The 21504-nt window shown below is 34.3% G+C and overlaps 1 protein-coding gene across 2 annotated transcripts in view; it reads left to right on the forward strand.

Annotated features, from left to right (window-relative positions):
- The window catches only part of LOC148944702 (uncharacterized), a 64672-nt gene that overhangs the window by 11480 nt on the left and 31688 nt on the right, over positions 1-21504 (forward strand). For both annotated transcript variants that reach the window (XM_089100313.1, XM_089100314.1), the window contains exons 2-3: positions 12791-12861; positions 16573-16678. In XM_089100313.1, coding sequence (XP_088956439.1) covers positions 12791-12861; positions 16573-16678 — 177 coding nt within the window. The remainder of the gene's footprint in view (positions 1-12790; positions 12862-16572; positions 16679-21504) is intronic.

Raw genomic sequence — 21504 nt, forward strand, 5'->3', positions numbered from 1 at the left:
GGAGGGAAACTAACCCTCCCCATACCCTGTTTTCCCCAATTGTAGTCTATTGAATAAAAATTTTGAGATTTCAATTTTGTTAAAAATATACCAAATGTCAAATAACTGTGGTTTTGTGTTTGAACCCCCCCCCCCTCCAGCTCTTGGTAAAAGGGCTATAAAATATGCTAGTTACCCATTATTAACATGTAAAGTTTTTATGGAAGGCGTGGTCATGTAAACTTTGAAGGGGGTCATTCGATTGGAAATTGAAATTTCTTTTGCCCTTTTTAAGAGTCTAAAGGAATCAGAGGGTATCTATCCTTCCCCCTCGTGCGCTATTTTCCCCAGATGCACCCAATTAAGATTTTGAAATATAATTTTTTTCAAAACACGCCAAAATTAAAATAACTATTGCTTAGGGGTTGAAAAATCCCCCATAGCCCCTCAGGGCACGGTTTGTTACTTATGGAAGTTACCCAATGTTAACATAAAAGTTTTTTTGTGAAAGGGATGCTTGTATTAACTTCGGAGGGAGCTGATTTGGTTGGAAATTGAAACTTTTAGTTCTTTTTTTAAGAGTCAAGAGAGATGAAATGGTAACCAGTCTCCCCCCCCCCCTTTTCCCCAAAGGCACCCTGTCAAAATTTTGAGATAACCATTATGTTCTAAAAAGTCCAAAGGCCAAATAACTATACCTTCGGGGTTGAACCCCCTCCCAGCCCCCGGAGAAAGGGCTGTGAGTTATGCAAGTAGCTTATTATTACTTTGATACTTTGTTGACGTTAATATATTTTTTTTACTTTGATACTAGTTTTGATACTTTGATGTTGAAAAAAATGTGATGTTGAAATAGAGAATTTTGAAAAACTTGAAATTTTTTCAAAAAAAAAACCAACAGACATTAATTAAAAAAAAATCCGAAAAAGAAGTTTAAAAAAAAGAAAAGTTAAGGCCATATTAAACTCAAGATCAGCAGAAATAAAAATATAATATAATTCAAACTTAAAACGACCAGAAATTACTATTAAAGAATAAATGAAACGGTAAACGAACAGAAATTAAATAAACAATCATAGGCAGCGCAATCGCGCTGCCTAAGTAAAGAACGATGTTGGCACAATGTATTATTATTTTTGTTTTTTTTTTTTTTTTTTCCATACCAGGGCACTTCGTATCGAAGGAGTTATCGTAGAAACTTTGAAAAGGACTCATTCGATTGGAAATTGGAACGGCTAGTGCCCTTTTTAGTAGTCAAAAGTGATTGGAAGGCAGCTAACACCGCTTCCACTCCCACTATTTCGCCAAACACATCCAATCAAAATTTTGAGATAACCATTTTTTTTCCCCACAACCCTCAGGGCAAGGGTTTTAAGTTATGCCCCGGCAGCATATAAAAACGATGTTGGCCCAATGTATTATTTATTATTTTTTTCCTTTAGACCAGGGCACTTCGTATCGAAGGAGTTGTCATAGAAACTTCGAAAAGGGCTTATTAGATTGGAAATTGGAATGGCTAGTGCCCCTTTTAATAGTGCAAAGTGATTGGAAGACAACTATCACCCCTTCCACGCCCACCATTTCCCCAAACACATCCCATCAAAATTTTGAAATAGCCATTTTGTTCCACGCAGTTTAAAGTTCAGGAAATTATACCTTATAGTAGAAAGTTCTGGAAATTAGGTCTTTGAGGATTACACCCCCCCCCCAGCCCTGAGGGCCAGGGTTGTTAGTTATGCCCTGGAGGCATATAAAGTTTTTATCATAAAGACTATTTTGTTTAATCAAGCTAGCCTAATTTCGCATGACAAAGGTATTGTCCAGCACTACAGAGAAGCTGTTGAAATTTATAAATACCAACATTTAGGTCTAGCTTTAAACGGAGATTCCGGTGATTGAAGAATAAACGAGTCATATTTCGGTTTTCTCAAAAGAGAAGCCGATACTTTAGTCATCCTTGAAATAAACCTTGGACCACTGTCCCAGTCATATAATCAAACACATGAATAACCCCTTGGGTTTCAAAGAGTGTCTGCAAGAAATGCAATAATTAAAATCCGAAATCATATGACATAGTTCTCCAACTTATTTGATTGCTGGTTCATTTGGTTTTTGAGTGAATGAATTGTTTTCTTTTCTTTATTTCTCAGTTGTTCGCTAGTATCCGTCGATAGCAGTTCATAATTTTTTGGGTTTTGTGCAAATCGCGGATATTGGTGAATAACTCGCTTTTTATGGTTGTTAGGTATTTGGTTTTAATTCATATAATTTTGGCTTTTATTGAATTTTATTCATCTTTTAATTTTTTGGTTTTTTCTTTGGTTTTTTGGTTCTTTTCACATTGACTTTCCGCGTTTGTTTTTTGTTGTTTTTTTCTTCGGTACTTTCCTTGGATACATTATTTCGTTTCGCGCTGAAGAAGAGAGGCGTTTGTCCTCTCGAAATATTAGCTTTGTTGTGTTTTTTCAGTATTTTCATTTGGCCTTTAAAAACACCATTTTTGCTCGTTTTTCTTTCTTTATGTAAGGTTTTTATAGAACGCGTTGCCGTAGAAACTTCAAAAAGGGCTCATTCGATTGGAAATTGATATGGCTAGTGCCCTTTTGAATTGTCGAAAGTGATTTGAGGGCAACTAACCCCCCTCTCACTCCCACCATTTCCCAAAACACATCCAATCAAAAATTTGAGATATCCATTTTGTTCAGCATAGTTGATTTCCAGATAGAAATTATGTTTTGAGGAGGACACCCCCCCACAACACTCAGGGCAAGGGTTGTAAGTTATGCCCTGGGGGCATATAAGGTTTTTACAGAAAGCGTTGTCGTATAAACTTCAATAAAGGCTCACTCAATTGGAAATTCAAAGGGCTAGTGCCCTTTTTAATAGTCGAAAGTGATTGGAGGGCAACTAACCCCCTTTCACGCCCACCTTTTCCCCAAAAAATCTAATCAAAATTTTAAGATAATCATTTTGTTCAACGTAGTTGAAGGTTCGGGAAATTAGGTCTTTGAGGATGACCCCCCCCCCCCTCAGCCCTCAGGGCAAGGGTTGTAAGTTATGCCCTGGGGACATATAAGGTTTTTATAGAACGCGTTGTTGTAGAAACTTCAAAAAGGTCTCATTTGATTAGAAATTGAAATTGCTAGTGCCCTATTTAATAGTCAAAACTGATTGAAAGGCAACTAACACGCCTTCCACGCCCACCATTTCCCTAAACACATCCAATCAAAATTTTGAAATATCCATTTTATTTCACGCAGTTTGAAGTTCAGGAAATTATACCTTTTATGCGGGACACTCCCCCCCCCCCCCGTCTTCAGGGCAAGGGTTATAAGTTATGCCCTGGGGGCATATAAGTTTTTATTGAAATATTTGTCGTAGAAACCTGAAAAAAAGCTCTTTCGATTGTAAATTCAAAGGGCTAGTCCCCCTTTTAACAGTCGAAAGTGATTTGAGGGCAACTAAGCCCCCTCTCACGCCCACATTTCCCCAAACACATCCAATCAAAATTTTTAGATAGCCATTTTATGCAACTTAGTTGAAAGTTTTGGAAATTAGGTCTTTAAGGATGACAACCCCTCCCCTCACAGCCCTCAGGACAAGGGTTGTAAGTTATTCCCTGGGGGCATGTAAGGTTTTATAAGAAAATGATGTTGTCAAAACATCAAAAAGGGCTCATTCAATTGGAAATTGAAAGGGCTAGTGCCCTTTTAATGGTCGAAAGTGATTGAAGGGCAACTAACCCCCCTCTCACGTCCACCATTTCCTCAAATACATCCAATCAAAATTTTTAGATATCTATTTTGTTCAACGTAGTTGAAAGTTCTGTAAATTAGGTCTTTTAGGATGATAACCTCCTCAGAGCCCTCAGTGCAAGAATTGTAAGTTATGGCCTGGGGGCATATAAGGTTTATGTAGAAAGTTGTTGTAGAAATTTAAAAAAGGGCTCATTTGTTAGGAAATTGAAATTGCCCTTTTTAATAGGCGAAAGTGAGTGCAGAGTAATTGACCCCCCTCTCACGCCCACCATTTTCCCAAACACATTCAATCAAAGTTTAGAGATAGCCATTTTTTTGTCCTTATATACCTCCAGGGCAACTAACCCCCCTCTCACGCCCCCCTTTCCCCCCAAACAAATCCAAATAAAATTTTAAGATAGCCATTTTATTTAACGTAGTTGAAAGTTCTGGAAATTATGTCTTAGAGGATGACAACCACCCTCACAGCTTTTAGCGTAAGGGTTGTAGTTTATGCCCTGGGGGCATATAAGGTGTTTATAGAAAGCGTTGTCGTAGATACTCAAAAAGGGCTCATTCGATTGGAAACCCAAAGGCCTAGTGCCCATTTTAATAGTCGAAAGTGATTTGAAGGCTTGAAATTTTTATAGTAAACATCGATGTGGATATAATGTATGTTTTTTGTTGTTGTTGTGGGTAGATCAGGGCACTTCGTATCGAAGGAGTTGTCGTAGGAACTTCGAAAAGGGGTCATTCAATTGAAAATAGAAAGGACTGATGCCCTTTTTAATAGTCGAAAGTGATTGGAGGGGAACTGACACCGCTCTCAAAACCACCAATTGCCCAAACATCCTCCCACGCCCACCCTCCCATTTTCCTATGTTTCAAAACTAGATGTTTGAAAACTTTTGAAATGGCTAGTGCCCTTTTTAATAGTCGAAAGTGATTGGAAGGCAACAAAAACCCCTTGCGGCTTGGTGCTGCGGTGAGTTGTTAGTTGTAGTAGTAGTAGTATTTCCCCAAACATATCCGATCAAAATTTCTTGATAGCCATTTTGTTCCACGAAGTTTAAAGTTCAGGAAATTATACCTTTGAGCAGGACACTCTCCCCATAGTCTTCAGGGCAAGGGGTATAGGTTATGCCCATGGGGCATATAAGGTTTTCATTGAAATGGACAACTATCCCCCCTCTCACACCCACCATTTCCCCAAACACGTCCAATCAAAATTTTGAGATATCCATTTTGTTCAATGTAGTAGAAAGTTCTTGAAATTAGGTCTTTTAGGATAAAAACCCTATCAGAGCTTTCAATGCAAGGGTTGTAATTTGTGCCCTGGGGGCATATAAGGTTTATATAGAAAGTTGTTGTAGAAATTTCAAAAGGGGCTCATTCAATTGGAAATTGAGAGCGATAGTGCCCTTAATAGTGCCTTAATAGTTGAAAGTGATTGGAGAAAGACTAACGCCCCTCTCACGTCAACCATTTTCCCAGACACATCCAATCAAAATTTTGAGATAGCCATTTTGTGTAACGTAGTTGAAAGTTCTGGAAACTAGGTATTAGAGGATGACAACCACCCTCACAGCCCTTAGGTAAAGAGTTGTAATTTATGCCCTGGGGCCATATAAGGTGTTTATAGGAAGTGTTGTCGTAGAAACTCGAAAAAGGCTCTTTCGATTGGAATTCGAAAGGCCTAGTGCCCTGTTTAATAGTCGAAAGTAATTGGAAGGCTTGACATTTTTATAGTAAAGATCGATGTGGGTATAATGTATTATTTTGTTTGTTGTTGTTGTTGTTTAGACCAGGGCACTTTGTATCAAAGGAGCTGTCGTAGGAACTTCGAAAAGGGCTCATTCGATTGAAAAAGAAAGGATAGATACCGTTTTAAATAGTCGAAATGAATTGAAAGAAAATTAATCCCGCTACCCCGTTCACCCATCCATTTGTAGTTATGTTTAAAACTAAATTTTTCCCTAAGATTAAGTCAATATTAACCGTGTTAATGCGAATTCCCAATTAGACATCTCTTCAGTATCCCAAGAACGACTGAGGGTATTATGTTCAAACTTTTGGGGCTGCTTCTGCTCTTAAAATTTAACCAAATCAAAATAGCGTAAGTGTATCCAAGCTATCAAAGAAAGGAAGCAGATTTTTTGCGAATGGTATCAAGTTTTCCATTTCAAGCCATCTAGAGGAAGTATGAAACAAAATTAAACACTACTATTTGTGTCCAGATTTTTAAAAGGGTGTATGTTGTTAAAAATTGCTGAAAATTTTTCTCCAGCATACTCGAGTATTATTTTCTTTTTCCCTGAAAAGACTGTGCCAATATAAAACGAACAGAAATTATCTAAAAAAACTTTTTCCAAAAAACAGGTTTTTCAAAAAAAGTAAAGAATTCCACTAAACCAAAAATTAGCAAAAATAAAAATCAAACAATTTACCAAGCGTGAAACTACCACAAATCAGCATCGATAAATAAATAAAACCCAAAACGAACAGAAATTACAATAAATAATCCGAGTCAAACTCAAAACAAGCAGAAATTAACATAAGTTTGGCTCAAACCCCTATGCTTTCCCAAGGCCAGAACATAATTTGCACTTTTACTGAAAAAAATACAAATAGATAGATAGATGGATAGATAGATAGATTTATTTTCCATATACCAATAAAATAATTACATAACAATCTAAGAATCCCCACAAAGGCTCCATGGCCTGTAGAAGGGGAATTATGAAAAGATCAAATAAACATTAAACATTTAAACGCTTAAAGTTTAAACAATATAAACATAAGATCCATATTTAAACATACAAGCATAAGCATTTGAACTTTTAATATGTGAAGCATTTGCTTCATAAAAAAAGGGAGAGTTCACTAGATAAGCTTTATCTAACTACTGGGAGTCACAGCTTCTATAAAATTAAATAAAAATAATAAAAAAAAAAAAAAATACACATAAAAATGAAAAAAAACCATTGGCAGCAGACAAAAGTAAAGAAAATTAATCACATGAAAACAAATATTTTTTTACTAGTCTTTTGAAGGTGCCAAACGAGTGGCATTCTCAAGCCGAATCGGGAAGGTTGTTCCATGTCCAATGACACGCAACAAAAGAATTAAAATCGGATGTTATTGTTGGTGTATCTGGACTCTGGATATTTAGAGAACTACGGAGTTGATAATTTGACCGATCAGATACAAAAGAAGACGTAAATCTAAGGGACCTAGGAATATCACCATGAAGCTGAAGAAAAGCGAAACGCCCAGGAAAGAACATAAAGTTTTTTAATATCTAGTAACGGTTTAGTTGCCGAACGATTTACATCCTGGATAAGATTTATAGCTTTATCAGAAGTATTCGAAAGCGGTTTGAGAAAAGAAGGGACAGTAGACATCCATATGACTGAACAATAGGAAACATAAGAATGAATTAAGCTATGAAATAGGATTCTTAGAATTAGTCTTGGAAAGATATATTTTAGTTTTCTTAGAATACCGAGGTTTCTGCATACCTTCATCTTACTCAAATCAATATGGTGTTTAAAAGATAAATTTTCATCTAAGAGGATACCTAGGAAACGGAGATGGCCATCCTTTGGTCTACTAATAAAGCCTTTGGATATATGAATTTCAGATAATTGAGGACAAGCCTGGGATATACGAGAAAAAACTAAAAAACTAGTTTTAGAAACATTTAAGGCAAGAGAGTTAGCATCAAACCAAATTTAAACTCTTTCAAAGAGGTCCACTAACTTTGTACGAACCTCATCCTCAGTTCTCCCAGAAGTAATAAGGGTGGTATCATCGGCAAAAGTAACAAGAGAATCCGAGGTATGCAAACTATAGTTATGGGTAAGGGAGACTGTTGGATGACATAGACGACAGCAATAAAGAGGATTTTTATTTCTAACTGCAAAAATTAGGTCATTTATATAAATTAAAAACAGTGCCGGCCCTAAAACTGACCCTTGAGGGACCCCCTGGTCAACACTAGATGGTGAGCGAAAAAGTGGATCAAAAGAAATTATTCTACCAGACATGAAAGACTTGAACCTATAAAACGCACAACCTCTTACGCCAAAATGAGAAAGTTTAAACAGAAGAGCCCTGTGGGTTAAAGAATCAAAGGTTTTACGAACATCCAGAAACAAAGCAGCAGGAATCAAAAGGGAGTCTATGGCAGAGTGAAGATAATTCAGTAAAACTGCACAAGCATGCTCAGTCGAATGATTTGCTCGAAAACCAAATTGAAAATCGTGAAAAAAATCTTTAGAAGTAAGAAAATTATTAAGACGAGAAAGCATCGCCTTCTCAAATATTTTGCTAAACACAGACAACAAAGAAATTGGCCGATAGTTGGCTGGATCATTTCGTGTCCCCCCTTATATAATATGATGACTCGAGCACGCTTGAGACTACTCGGGAAAATACCATGCTGAAAGGAGAGGTTAATAAGTTTTGTTAAGGGATAAATAATGGAAGGAAGTATGAACTTAATTAATTTAGTAGGAATATTATCAGGGCCAGACGACGAACAATTTTTCAATCCCATAACAATTTTAGCTATTTCTTTCTCCGTCGCTGGTTCCAAAAACATTGACTTTATACAAGGTGGCCCAAGATAAGACCTGAAGTTGGATCCCGAAAATTAATATATATATATACTGATATTTAGTAATCAAAATGTTAATATTATTTGATTTATTAAAGTTATAAAAGTAAAAATATTTTTTTTTTTAGTAAAGTGCAAATTATGTTCTGTCATGGGAATGCATAGGGATTCAGGAAATCAAGCTAAAAAACGAACAAAAATCAGTACAAATAATAATTTTGATACTGCTCCACTTCCCTAACTGTAAAAGTATAAAGTCTACTGCATCATTCGCGCTTTACTGAAAACTATGTGTGTCTTGAACAGTCTTGGAAAGAACTAGTAAATTTAAACTGAATTATTTGCTATATATATAAAAATTTGAAAGCTCATCAGTTCATGATTTTATTTCATTGTAATTTTCATTTTATTTTCAATGTTGTAATAAGTACAAAAGAAGATATTTGTAATACAATTCGTTGTCAGTAAAGTGCCAATAAAGCAGTAGCCTTTATACTTTTACAGTTAGGGATGGGGCTTTGTACAAGTATACATATACAGTCAGGCTAAGCTGAGGCAATTAGTCTGTTTAATATTTCGGTTAAGCTGTAATTTTTTTGCATTATAATAATTTTGTATATGGTTACTAATGATACATGAAAACTCTTAATACATTTTTGTTGTTGTTTGTAGCTTGTGCAAAGCTACAAGGCTAAGCGATTTTGGATTTATTAATGTTATAAAAAGACAATGTTTTGAAAATATTTTATTGTGGAAGCAAAAATTAGACCCTGGCCTTTAGAAGGCTTAGCCCTGCTCTTGTTTGTGGTAATTACTGATCGTTTTCAGTTTTTATTATTATTTGACTCTATTTCTGCTTGTATTTAGTTTAATGTAGCTCTTTACTCTTCATTGACAATTCTCAGTTTTGGAAGAAGTTTTTCTTTGTAATTAAGTTCTGCTTGTTTTTAATTGATAATGTCGTTTTAATGGTTTACGAAAGGAATGTTGTTTTTTTCGGTTTTTCTTCTTCAGAATTAGCATTTTTGGCCTTCCATAGAACTGAAGCCATTTTGACCCACATCCCGCCTCTACCTTGAATACAGACAAATATTGATTGACAACTTTATTATAATAATCTTATTGTATTATATATTGTTTTAACTGCTTGTTTGTTTATATAAAAGATATTTCTGAGGTCGTTTATTATAAAAAGTTCTGTTTTGTCATTTGAAAAGTAAAAATAGAATGTCAAGAAGCAATATCGCTAGATGGGTTTCCCTGGCTCTGAAAATTCAGTTGAGATGACTTCATGTTCTCAAGTTTTAAGCAATAAGCATAAAAAGGGTATTTTGTATTAAGAATCAATACAGTTATATTTTTCTTCGATTTTTTTACCTTGGTAAACTCCCCTCTGTCTCCCCAAATCAACCACTTGATCCCATGTCCAATGTCCCCTTAAAGTTTCAGCTGGGTCCCTTAAGGTGTTAATTTATAGGCTACCCTTAGCCATTTCTACAATATTTTTAATCAGCCTTATTGACAACCTGAGTGAACATAGTGTTTCTATACTCAGTTTAACATTCTCTGAAAGTTTCAATTTAATAGCCTACCTTTGGTCACTCCTGAGATATTGCAAGATGTGCCATTTTGACAACCCGGATGCACATACTGTCTATAGATTCATTTTCATATCCCCAAACGTACCATGAAAGTTTTAATTTAATACCCTTGCCATCCCTAAGATATTACATATATGTCCTCATGACAACCTGGATATACATAGAGTTGATTGATTTAGTTCAACCCCCTGCCCGTCGGTAATCTCTGAAAGTTTGTATTTAATATCCTTAGCTGTTTCATAATATATTGCAGATACGCTCTTTTGAAAGCCTGGATGCATATAGCATCTTTTGGTTTAGTGAAACATTCCTTGAAAATTTCAACTTAAGAACTTAAGTCACTCCTGGGGTATTGCAGATACACCCTTTTGACAATTTGGATACAATCAGTTTCTTTTGATTTATTTCAATATGCCCTGAAAGTTTCAAAATACTACCTTTAGCCCTAAGCCACGGATGGAAGATTTGAGAATATCCATTTCAAATTTAAAAGCTGTGTCCCAACTGCTTCTTGAATGTAGGAACATTCATGCTTTTTTTATATATTTCTGTCCTGCAGCCAATAAACGATATAGGCTAATTAACATTCTTTTTTGTTCAGTGCTTATAACCTTTAACACTATAGCGGACCCCTCTACATTAGTTAGTTTGATCTTGACCCTTATTGGCTTTGTAGGTGAGCAATTATAATAATATACAAAATCATTTTTTGGATCAAGCTGCTAAAATTAGATTTTGCATTATGTTCACTGTTTAATACTTCCATAATGTGCAAGCATGCTATTAGAAAAGTTGTTGAAAACAGGATGTCTTTTGTATATTTTAAGACTCCAGATATGGTAGCATGAGCAGACCTGGTAAAAAAAGAAAATGACAGAAGCTAATAATCACCACAAAAAAGTTGTGGCGGGGAACATTTATTTCTATTTCACCGTTTTTTCACAAATTTCACCGTTATTCTGTGCATTCTATCTTTTGTAATGCAGCTGATTAAAAAGCTGTGAAAATAAGCGATAAATTAATTCTAGCATTTAATTATCTCAGTATGTAAAAGCTTAAAAAAGAAAAAAAAATCAAGTATTTCTGATAGCTGTAAAAAAAAAAATGTGTAAACATTTGCGAAATTTTAGCTTTTTTGGCCTATTAAAGCTTATTGCCTTTATTTTTACTCATTTTCAAATTCAAATTCATTTAATTCAAAAACAAGACATAGCTCTCGTGGGCAAAGCCCAAATATGATTCCTCTTATTCATAAATAACAAAATAAAGTTTTCTGACAAAACTTCGTCAGGATAAATAAACTAAAGGATAAAAACCCTTGAGATTGAGAATAAAATTGTCTGATAAAGCTTCGTCAGGATAAAATAAACTAAAGAATAAAAACACTAGAGATCATTTAATATTTCACAAAGTTTGGCACAAAGCTTTTACTGTAGCGCATGGTGTTACAGTGGACTGGGGTCAGTTTCGGAACCTTCTAAGCCACTTCCCGGAGGGGGGGGAGAGATCTTATAGGGACAAAGGGGGGGGGAAGGAATGATCGTTAGATGGGATGTTGGAGGAGGGAGGAGCCAAATCTTTGGCATTTTCTCGGTGGGAAGAAAGGGATTCAAGTTTAAATTCTTTGAGGTAAAAGGAATAAGGTAGAGGGGAACTGCCATAAATGATTTGCAGTGGTCTCTTCTGAACTCGTTCTATTTTATCAGTTTCATCCTGGGTAAGGACAAAGTGCCAAACCGAACAAGCATATTCAACTAAGGGGCGGATGAAAGTGCAAAATATTAGTCTCAGCTTGTCCTTAGGAACTCGAATTTTTTTTTTGTGTTTTTAGTATTTGGATTGCGCCGTTAGCTTTTTTTTACAATTGTCTTTGTAGTCTTCCGCCATGAGAGGTCAGAAGAAATTAGCCTACCACACCAAGTAAAGTTATTTTTTGACTTATTAGCTCGGAAGCGATAGGAGGTTCGAAAGACGGTTGAGTATTCCAAAGAAAAGAAAATGTCGTGAGCGAGCATTTGTCTTTATTCACGACCATGTTTAGTTCAGCAACCTCTGAGGTAACTTGGTCGATGAAACCAGCAGCATTGCTCTTCGAATCCTCAGATACGACTTCCTTTAAGGACAAGTCGTTAAAAGTTTGAGCCCATAAACTAGAAGTAGAAGGTGAATATACCTATCCTCCCCATTCCCTAAAGTTAGAAAGTATAACTGGGTTGGGAAGTATACATTCTTAAATAAACGATCCTATGTTATATTAGTTTGTGTTCTGTCTCTTGTAATGCGACCCATTAAACAGATGTAAGTACAAGCTATAAATCAATGCTAGACTATTTTTTAAACATGTCCAAGCTAAAAACAAGCATTGCTAAAGCCTTTAGAGGGATGTAATAGCAAATTGGACGGAATTCTTTATTATATAATGGCAAATTCCAGAAATTGCATATTTTATTTTAACTTCCCCTAAATTTTCGAAACCCAACATTTTGACATATAAACTTCAACATTTCGGAGAATTCTCCTTCTTCCAGTTATATGAGCTCAGATCCCTCCAAAATTTGACGATTATTCTTTACTATAATCATGGTATTTACTATATATTTTATGACTTGTTTGATTGTTTACTGTAACTATAATTTACTATTCACTATGGCTGTCTTGCATTAGTATTAACTCAATTTTTTTCTGTAAGGCTTGACTGTAATTCTAGTTAATAATCTTATCGCCATGTGATGGGTTTTCTAAAGTATTTCCGATGGGTCAAAAATTAATGTCTAAATCTATATGTTAACTTTAACATGATATTATCCTTTATGCCTATCAAAGTTTTATGCTTATTTTTGCACTTATTTTAGGTGCAGAACCTGGAGTAGATTTGGTAAAAGCAGAAGCTACAAGTCAATGCCAAGAAGGCTTACTTATAGATGTAAGTAAAAAGGGTAGTTCAGTTAAGTCCCTTTATCTTAATTAATTCTTAAAATCATGAAGTTTCCTTAAAAAGATTTTTTTTATTAATTAAATGACTAATTGTTCTAACCTCTTCAAATTGGTCTCGCCGTATCCTAGGGACTCTTAGGGATCCTAGGGACACAGATCTTATCACAAATAAGAACATCCTTTTTTGTGTTATATTTACTTTCTAGTTGATAACTTTGCCAGTATTTTTAAATATCCTATAAAATTCGTGTCTTCTAAATAATTCTATGTATTCTAAGTATGTAATATCTAAGTATTTCTAGTAAGTATTTCCAGTAAGTACTTCTAAGTATTTGACATCGCTGCGCAAAAAATCCGAGTGAAATATTGTTTGTAATTTTTGTTTTATAAGCAATTACGGGTTTAAGATTGCGTCCGCTCATTTAAAGGAAACCTCCTCCAAAAGTGCTCCAAGAAATCTTTCTCCCAAGAGTTAGGCCATTACTTGTTGGAGCTTATTTATGGTAAGTTTTAGCTGTTTTAATTTTGACTTCTTGTATCTCCAATCCAGTTGATATCTTTGAGTCAAGCTGGAAACCTATGTTTGTATTGTGCATGGTTTGGTATTTCTTGGCATTTCAGGCTCTGGCTTGGTTTTCGGCAAGTAGTCAGTGGCGAAGGGTTGCTCCTAATTTTCCCTTTGAGTGCGAATGTTTTGTTGTTGTTTTATTCTTGTATTTTTTTTCTTCTCCCTTCACTCTCAGTCACAGAGCCTTGCAGGGCAACATATGATATGTGTCATATGAGGAAATATAACGTATGCTCTAACGTTATAAACGTCATAAAACGTTATAAAACGTCAATACGTTTTGACGTTTTAATAACAGCCTTGGCTTTTTGTCGGAAAATATATGTTTTATACATTTCCATTTTTCATCAAATGGGGAGGAACAACTCTCCTGGATTTAGTTTATGCTGATAATTTAAGTATCACACATGAAAGTGTGGTCAAAATGAATGAACTTTTAGAGGTTTTGCGAGTTCAGGGTGCTAGAATAGGTTTCAAATTAATGCGAAGAAAACTAAGATGCCAAGGCTAGGAATAAGTGAAGATGAAAAGGTGACGTTGGGTAACAAAAGATTGATCATATGGGCAGCTTCATTTACCCTGGTAGTATTATTAGTATAGTAAAGACGTTGGGAGCAGTGAAGATGTTAAAAGTAAAATAGCCAAGACTCAGGGTGTAATAATTGGAAGAATAGGAATATAATTCTGCAAAACAAGATTAGAATATTAGAAGCTACCGTGATGATAGTAGTCAAATATGGCTCTGAAGCATGGGCGCTCCGAAAAGTGGATGAAGACTTGCTCGATGTTTTCCAGAGAAATTGTCTACGGATTGTTCTGGGTACCCGGCTGACTGACCGTATTTTAAACAGTAGGCTGTACAAAAAGTGTGGTACAATCCCACTTTCTTGGGCTATAATGATAGAAAGGTTGAGATGGCTAGGGCACGTTCTGCGGATGAAGGATGACAGAATGCCAAAGATTGTCCTTTTCGGCCAACCGTCCAGGGCTAAACGTAAAGCAGGTCGTCCTCGTCTGGAATGGGAGGATGTCATAAAGAAAGATTTAACGGAAATGGGAACTTCCTTGGAGGGTGTAAAGAGGGAGGCTTTGAATAGATCGGGATGGAGGAGGAGCGCGCGTAGCTGTGTTGGCCTCAGGTGGCTTGGTGCTACGGTGAGTTGTTAGTAGTAGTAGTAGTATAGTCGTAGCATCAGCAAGGGAAGCTGTAGCAGTCAAGCACACTCGCTGTACACGGGATCTTTAGACTGCCCCCCCCCCTGAAATTTCTTTTTTGTGTGTTATTTTTATCTTACTTTTCTACAATTTTTGTAGTCAGCCTCTAATTTGACTGTTGACTAAATATTATTAATGTGTTATTATTAATATTGTATAAATAGTATTTATATGATTAAAATAAATATTATTTTTATTGTGAAATTATGAAATTACGATTGTTTTATTACGATTGTTTATGAAATTACGAGTTTATTTGTTTGTTTTAAACAGTTACATTTCTAATATAATCAATAGAATATTTTGGATATCTTAGAATTTTCAATCAATAGCAAGTCAGCCTTCTCTTCAATAAAATTGTGGTTTTGTGCCAAAATGGTAGAAAACACGAATTTGTTGTGGTTTAGTCTTTTTATCTACCTATAAAGGGCACTATAAAGCTCATTTCCAATGCAAATGTTTGTTATATTTGAATTCAGGATAAAATTCTTATTCTAAGGGTATATCAATTGCTTAGTTATCTCATAATTGAGTTAATCAGAAAACTAACTCGTTTATGATTTCCACAAAAATAAATTTTCGCAAAATTTTCACAGCTGGAACAATTTTCAAAAGGCCGCTTTTGAAAACGTAACTACCCAAGATTTTGTCTATTCAAGAACTACCCAAGAATTGGTCAAGGAAGAGATTTTGTTTTGATTTTTTCTTGTAAAGCCCCAAAATATGCCAATCCAAAAAGTACTACGCTATAGTTTTTTTTTTTATGAATTCCTTCATAAAAAGACTTTATGAATCAGCCTCATTTTGTTCATGAATTTCTTCTCAGCCTAATTCTTAGGTGGGCTAGTGGAATTATTAAAAAAAAACTTGGTAAATATCTACAGATATCGTCTCGGGTATCTGTGCCTGATCCACCAAAGGGACCTTCAGGATCTCAACAGAATTTGATGCACTACTAATCCTACCAAAATTTCGGATGACTGCAGTGCCAAGTGCAGTGCAGTGCAGTGCCAAGAATGTATCCCGTTCGTGATTTGTCGAGTAAACAAGCGTTCATAGTGTAAAATTTATGATGGCCAATCAGAGGCAGTTTGAGCCAGGTAAGATGGGTTGTAACAGGTAGATGAAAAGCTGCTATGAACTTGAATGAGATGATTATATCCTAGCAATTGAATAAGTTAAACCTATGCTTCTTTTTCGATTGGTTTTCAGTTACGCTCTCGGATATGACTGAAGTAACTGGATTGTATATTAATTTTAGCTTTATTTTAGCTACTTTCTGGATTAGCCACGGTTTATTCTATCGCGCATTTGTTTTTTTAATTGTGTTTTCCATCTTGATGTTTCTTTTTTGTTTTCGGTTCTATCTAGATGACTATATCCTAGAAAATGAATAAGTTAAACATATGCTTCTTTTTCGATTGGTTTTCAGTTACGCCCTGGGATATGACTGAAGTAACTGAATTGTATATTAATTTTAGCTTTATTTTAGCTACTTCCTGGATTAGCCACGGTTTGTTTTATCGTGCTTTTGTTTTTTTAATTGTGTTTTTCCATCTTGATGTTTCTTTTTTGCTTTTGGTTCTATCTTATTTCTTTGTTTTTATTCTTTTTACATCCATATTTTTTTAGTTTCTGACACTTTTAATTCCTTTCATTCTTCTTCATATGGGTTGAACACCTCTTAACACGTACGATATAATATACGTATTTGAATGCTAGTCAAATCGGCTATGGTTGATAACGCCGTTCTTCTTGCTTATGCTTATTCAGGTGAAACACCCACGATATGTTGTTCTTTGTGAATTCCACTTATTTCTTTAGTTCATTTTATAATTTTTCTTTTGAATTCTGTTGGCTGGTTAATTCATCTTTCGATCTTTTATTTGCAAATAATCATTTGTAATTTGGTTCTAGGTTGACATCGATGATATGACTGATACTATAGATTGGAATTTGGTCCAAGCAGAAGTTGACACAATAACGTCACAGCTGACTTTATCTGATTCAAGTCCATCAAAAGGTGAAGTCTATTATATTTGACTTGTCCCTGTGTGTATAACCAAACTAACTATGACTAACTAACTATAACCAAACAAACTATAACTAACTATAACCAAACAAACCTATAACCAAACTAACTATGTGCTTGAGGAATCTTGGTTCCTCAAGCCCTTCTTGAGTGGCACCTTTGAATAAAATTTTCATTTATGGGAAAATTTGAGAGAGAGAGACAGATTTTTTAATTAAAGCTTATATTGCTATTGTATTTTTCTTGCATTCTGAATTTAAATTGATTAAATTAAATTTCTCCTAAAGGGATTGTGTACCGGATACTATTCGAAATTAAATTTTATGGTTTATCTAATTTTAGGTTTTCCTAGTAAGTACTCGAACACATTATTTACTCTTTATTTTTCTGAAACGGAACTGGACGTTCTATTTAAGTACAATGGATCGAAAATGCTCTTATTTACTTATTAATACTAGTTTTTTTTTTGCACAAATAAATACTAAAAATATGTATTATATCATAGATGAAGAAGAAAAAATGAAAGGTAGAATAGAAAAGTTCCATTTTTCAGAATTAAATGCTGTTTAAGCGAAGCGGTCTTTGCCCTTAAATTTTTACATGTTTCATAGTCACATTCGGCTGAAATTTAATTAGATTGAAAAGAAGAACTGGGAGCAGGATGAAGACTCTTCTGCAAATATCGCAAATTGTTTTTTGCAAATTGTAATTCTGCAAATTGTTTGAAGACTCGTCTGGTAATTAGATGAACCCAGCAGGAATAGAAAATTAGATTATTAATTAGCAATATTAAAATTAAAAATTTATATTGTTAATTAAAATAAACACTAAAATTAGTTAGCAATAAAACACCATCAGCTTTCTTGTAGGTTTGCACAGGTCTGATCAATGGGAGGAGGTTCAATGGGGGGATGTACGGATCAATGAAGGAACTTCGAGGAATAAGCAAATTTTATGAAAAATGTAACATATTGGAGGGACATTGACTTGACTTTTCATTATTAACATAAATTTGTACTAAGGAAACAGAGAGGCAACTCGTTACGTCCCCTTTAATAATAAAAAAATTTTTAAAAATATATTACATTTCAATTACTCTTACGGAGTACAGAGGAAAATAAAGAAAGAAAGAAATAAGAAAGAGAAGAAAACGAAAAAAAAACATTGACTCACAGGGATAAGAAAGGGATTTAAAAAACAAAATTTAATTAAATCAATAATTCATTTAATCCCCGCTACTTGAGGCGGAAAGGACTATCTCTTTCAATTTCTTTTGATATATTTTATATTTCAATTTCTTTTATTTCAAACTTAGTATTGATCTTTCATTTTAACAATAAGCGGGAAAAGGTACTTATTCCTTAATCTTGATAAATGGCTATGCTAATTTTGAACTGAAAGTTTCATGCTACGGAAAAAATTATTACTACGATGGATGTTTAAAAACCATATGCCCAAATTAAGGTAAAAACTTGTTGCAAATCAAGAATACCCAGAAATAAATAAGATGTTTTAGTTTCAGATAATTTTTCTGCCTTCCTAGGGTGTGTTAAAAAATGGTCCAGGATTCGTATTGATTCATTTTGAACTCTTTGGAGTCCTCGTAAATGCGAAGGGAAAGCTCGGGCAATATTGCCTGAAAAGCTCGGGCAATATTGAAAATAACATTCAACTTATGAAAAATATAAAGTCCTCATGATCTGGTACGGAAACAGAAACTTCAATCGATGCAAACAACCGAGATTCCTGGACACTGTTGCCATGAGCGTACTAATATGTGCTTTAAACTACAAAAGTTGAATCTATATAAATACCTAGATATCTAAATACATCCACTCTTTTTATGGATGAAATTCCAATATTATTAGTTTGTATGACACACGCCTCACTGACTTCGTATTTCTCCCAAAACAATAAATCCCGGCTTCTCTAGATTAGGTATTAGTCGATTATCATGAAACCCAGAATTTAGATTCAGAGCAATAGTTTTGAGGAACACTCGTAGGTCCTCCTTATTTCCCGCCTTCAAACTAATCGTTGTGTCATCCGCAATCAATATCGGTAATTCTTCTCCCGAAGGCATGTAATTTGGAAGATTATTTATATAAATTAATCGCCCCCAATACAGACCCTCCGAGCTACCTCTATATTTTCTAGTGGAACAATATGATTTCTCACCAACTTGCCCTTTAAAACTTCTTTTAGATAAATACAATTGCACTCCTCCAATCACTTTCCCTCCAATCACTTGAATTTCCCTCCAATCACTTTCGATTATTAAAAAGGGCATCAGCCCTTTCTACTTTCAATCGAATGAGTCCTTTTCGAAGTTCTTACGACAACTCCTTTGATATCAAGAGCTATTCCACGGATTCCTATATTCTCCAACTTATCATGAAGAACCGCATGGTTTATTGTATCAAAAGCTTTTTTTATGTCACAGTTATAACTGCCGCCAGATAATAATTATCCATAGCCTCTGATAAGAAATGATGCAAAGCGGCTACTGCTTGCTCTTTTGACCTACCACTCGAAAAAATAAAGTGAGTGAAAAAAAAACAAAGGGAGAACATTTTTTTTTATTCTTTACCAGAAATGAAGTCAACCTAATCTTTACTATCTTTTCAAAACTTTAGAAACAGATGACAAAATTTTAATAGGCCTATAATTGCTCGGATTCTTTGTCACCTTTTTTAAGTAGAGGCAATACTTTAGCTACTTTAAGACAACCTGGAAAAAATGCATTTTTTTATACAAGAATTAAATATATACAAAAGTTGCTGAAAAAGTAAATATGCTAAATCTTTAGAGAAGTCGACATACTATCAAATCCTGTCGAAAATGCATTTTTCAAACTAGTAGCAGCTTTTTGCTACTAGTATAGTAGCAAAAAGCTACTATACTAGTAGCAAAGTAGTTTTTCTTATGTACTTTGTACTTAAGTACTATACTAAGTAGTTTTTCTTATGTACTTTGTTTGGTAAATATTTTCTATGATGATGTGTTCCATCAGATAATTCCACAAGATAATTTCCAACTTTCCTAAAAGGGTCTGCAAATACATTTGCCATCCCTCTCATCCGTTATTTTAACTCCTTCATCAAATGTGAGGTAGAATTTTATTTGTTTTAACGTTATTATTTTTTCATTTATTATTTTCCGTGTTTTCCGAGGGGAATGGCATTTATGAAAATCATTTTGATAATATTTTGCTTCTGTCTCTCTGAGAGCAAGAGTTAGTTGATTTTCATATTTTTAAAAATTTGTAATACTAGTTTCATTTGGATACTGCATCTTCATCTTATACAATCTATTTTTTTCTTATATACAAATAATTACTTTTTCTTAATACCATGGGACATACTTGATCAAATATTTGGTTAAACTTGCTATAAGATGAAATAATTGACTAATCCAGGTCTTCAATACTAAACACATTAGTCCAATTTATCATGTTTTTACTTTCATCTCATCAATTTTTTTTCTGGTTAATTATTCTTTCATAACTTTTATTTAGTCTCTTTTCAAGTTCCATTCTTGACCCAGGGAAGTCTGAAACAACAACCCAATGATCAGATGTATCATTCACGATAACATGGGTATTAAGGTAATTACCAGATGTAAAAATGTTATCAGTAAGAGGTGCATGTTTGTTACAAATCTTTGATGGTAGTAAGCAAGTAGGTAACAAACCATGTAAAAATTGTTCAAAAATTATAATCCCTTATTCGATGTTGCAGGATTATGTCGCATTAAGTCGATATTAAAATCCCCCATTGCATAAAATGGACGGTGTTGTGTGTAAGGTCATCTCACAATGACTCATATTGTCTTAAAAACTCTTAAAGACTGGACGATGATGACTGATATACTACAATTACCAAAAACGTATTTTGGTAATTGTAGGTAATTTGGTAACGTATTTCTTTCATCATTCACTTCTACTACACAACTCTCAAATAGCATCTCATCATTCCAAATCATACATTCATTACGCAAAAAAGATGTAAAAAAAAATCTCTTATAAAAGTACCAACTCCTCCCCTCTTATTCTGTTTCCGACTAGCATGAAAAGATCGATAGTTTTTACTGTGTCAAAATGTATTATTTTCATCGAGAAATGTTCCGCAAACTCCTAACAGATCTTTTGACGACCCTTTAAAAAAAATCATAGAAACAATTTTGACTGCTATTTAGTCCTCTACAATTCCAAAATAACATTTGTTTAGACTGATTTTTTAAAGGTTGAAGATCATCAACATGTAGATATTTATTTTTAGTTGCGTTATAAGGGTCTGATAATCTTGATCTTGCGACGAAAATTTATAAAATATTGATTTATATCAAGGGGATTTTTTTCCAGGTCATCCAGCCTAACGGCAGCGATATCTAAAATACTAATCATCTATAATCCAAACTCAGCAAAAATTCCACATCCAATCCAAGTGAGCTGATATAAATAAAAAAGAAGTATTAAAAACAACAACCAAAATGTTGGAAATAAGAATAAAATAAAATTATAGCAACAAAAAAATGACTTCTTCTTAACTTTAACCATTATCATTATCATCATCCGAAGGCGAGCGCAATCTAACACGGATACCCGAGCTAAATCTCAACTTAACAGCAATCATAAATCCAATCGAACACTTTACAGACGCGGTTTTATTTTGAGTTCTATTTCGTTTCTGTCGTTTTAAAAATCTCATGACATACCAAACAAACTAATTAAATTATTCTATCATTCTAATTCTGATATTTCAATAGCCTTTGGGAACGAGTTACTAAGAAATCGTAAGTTTTTAAAAATTCTCTAG

Source organism: Artemia sp. Qi Xiang Cuo, chromosome 14 (genome assembly GCF_049724085.1).
Source record: "Artemia sp. Qi Xiang Cuo chromosome 14, ASM4972408v1, whole genome shotgun sequence".
NCBI lineage: Eukaryota > Metazoa > Arthropoda > Branchiopoda > Anostraca > Artemiidae > Artemia > Artemia sp. Qi Xiang Cuo.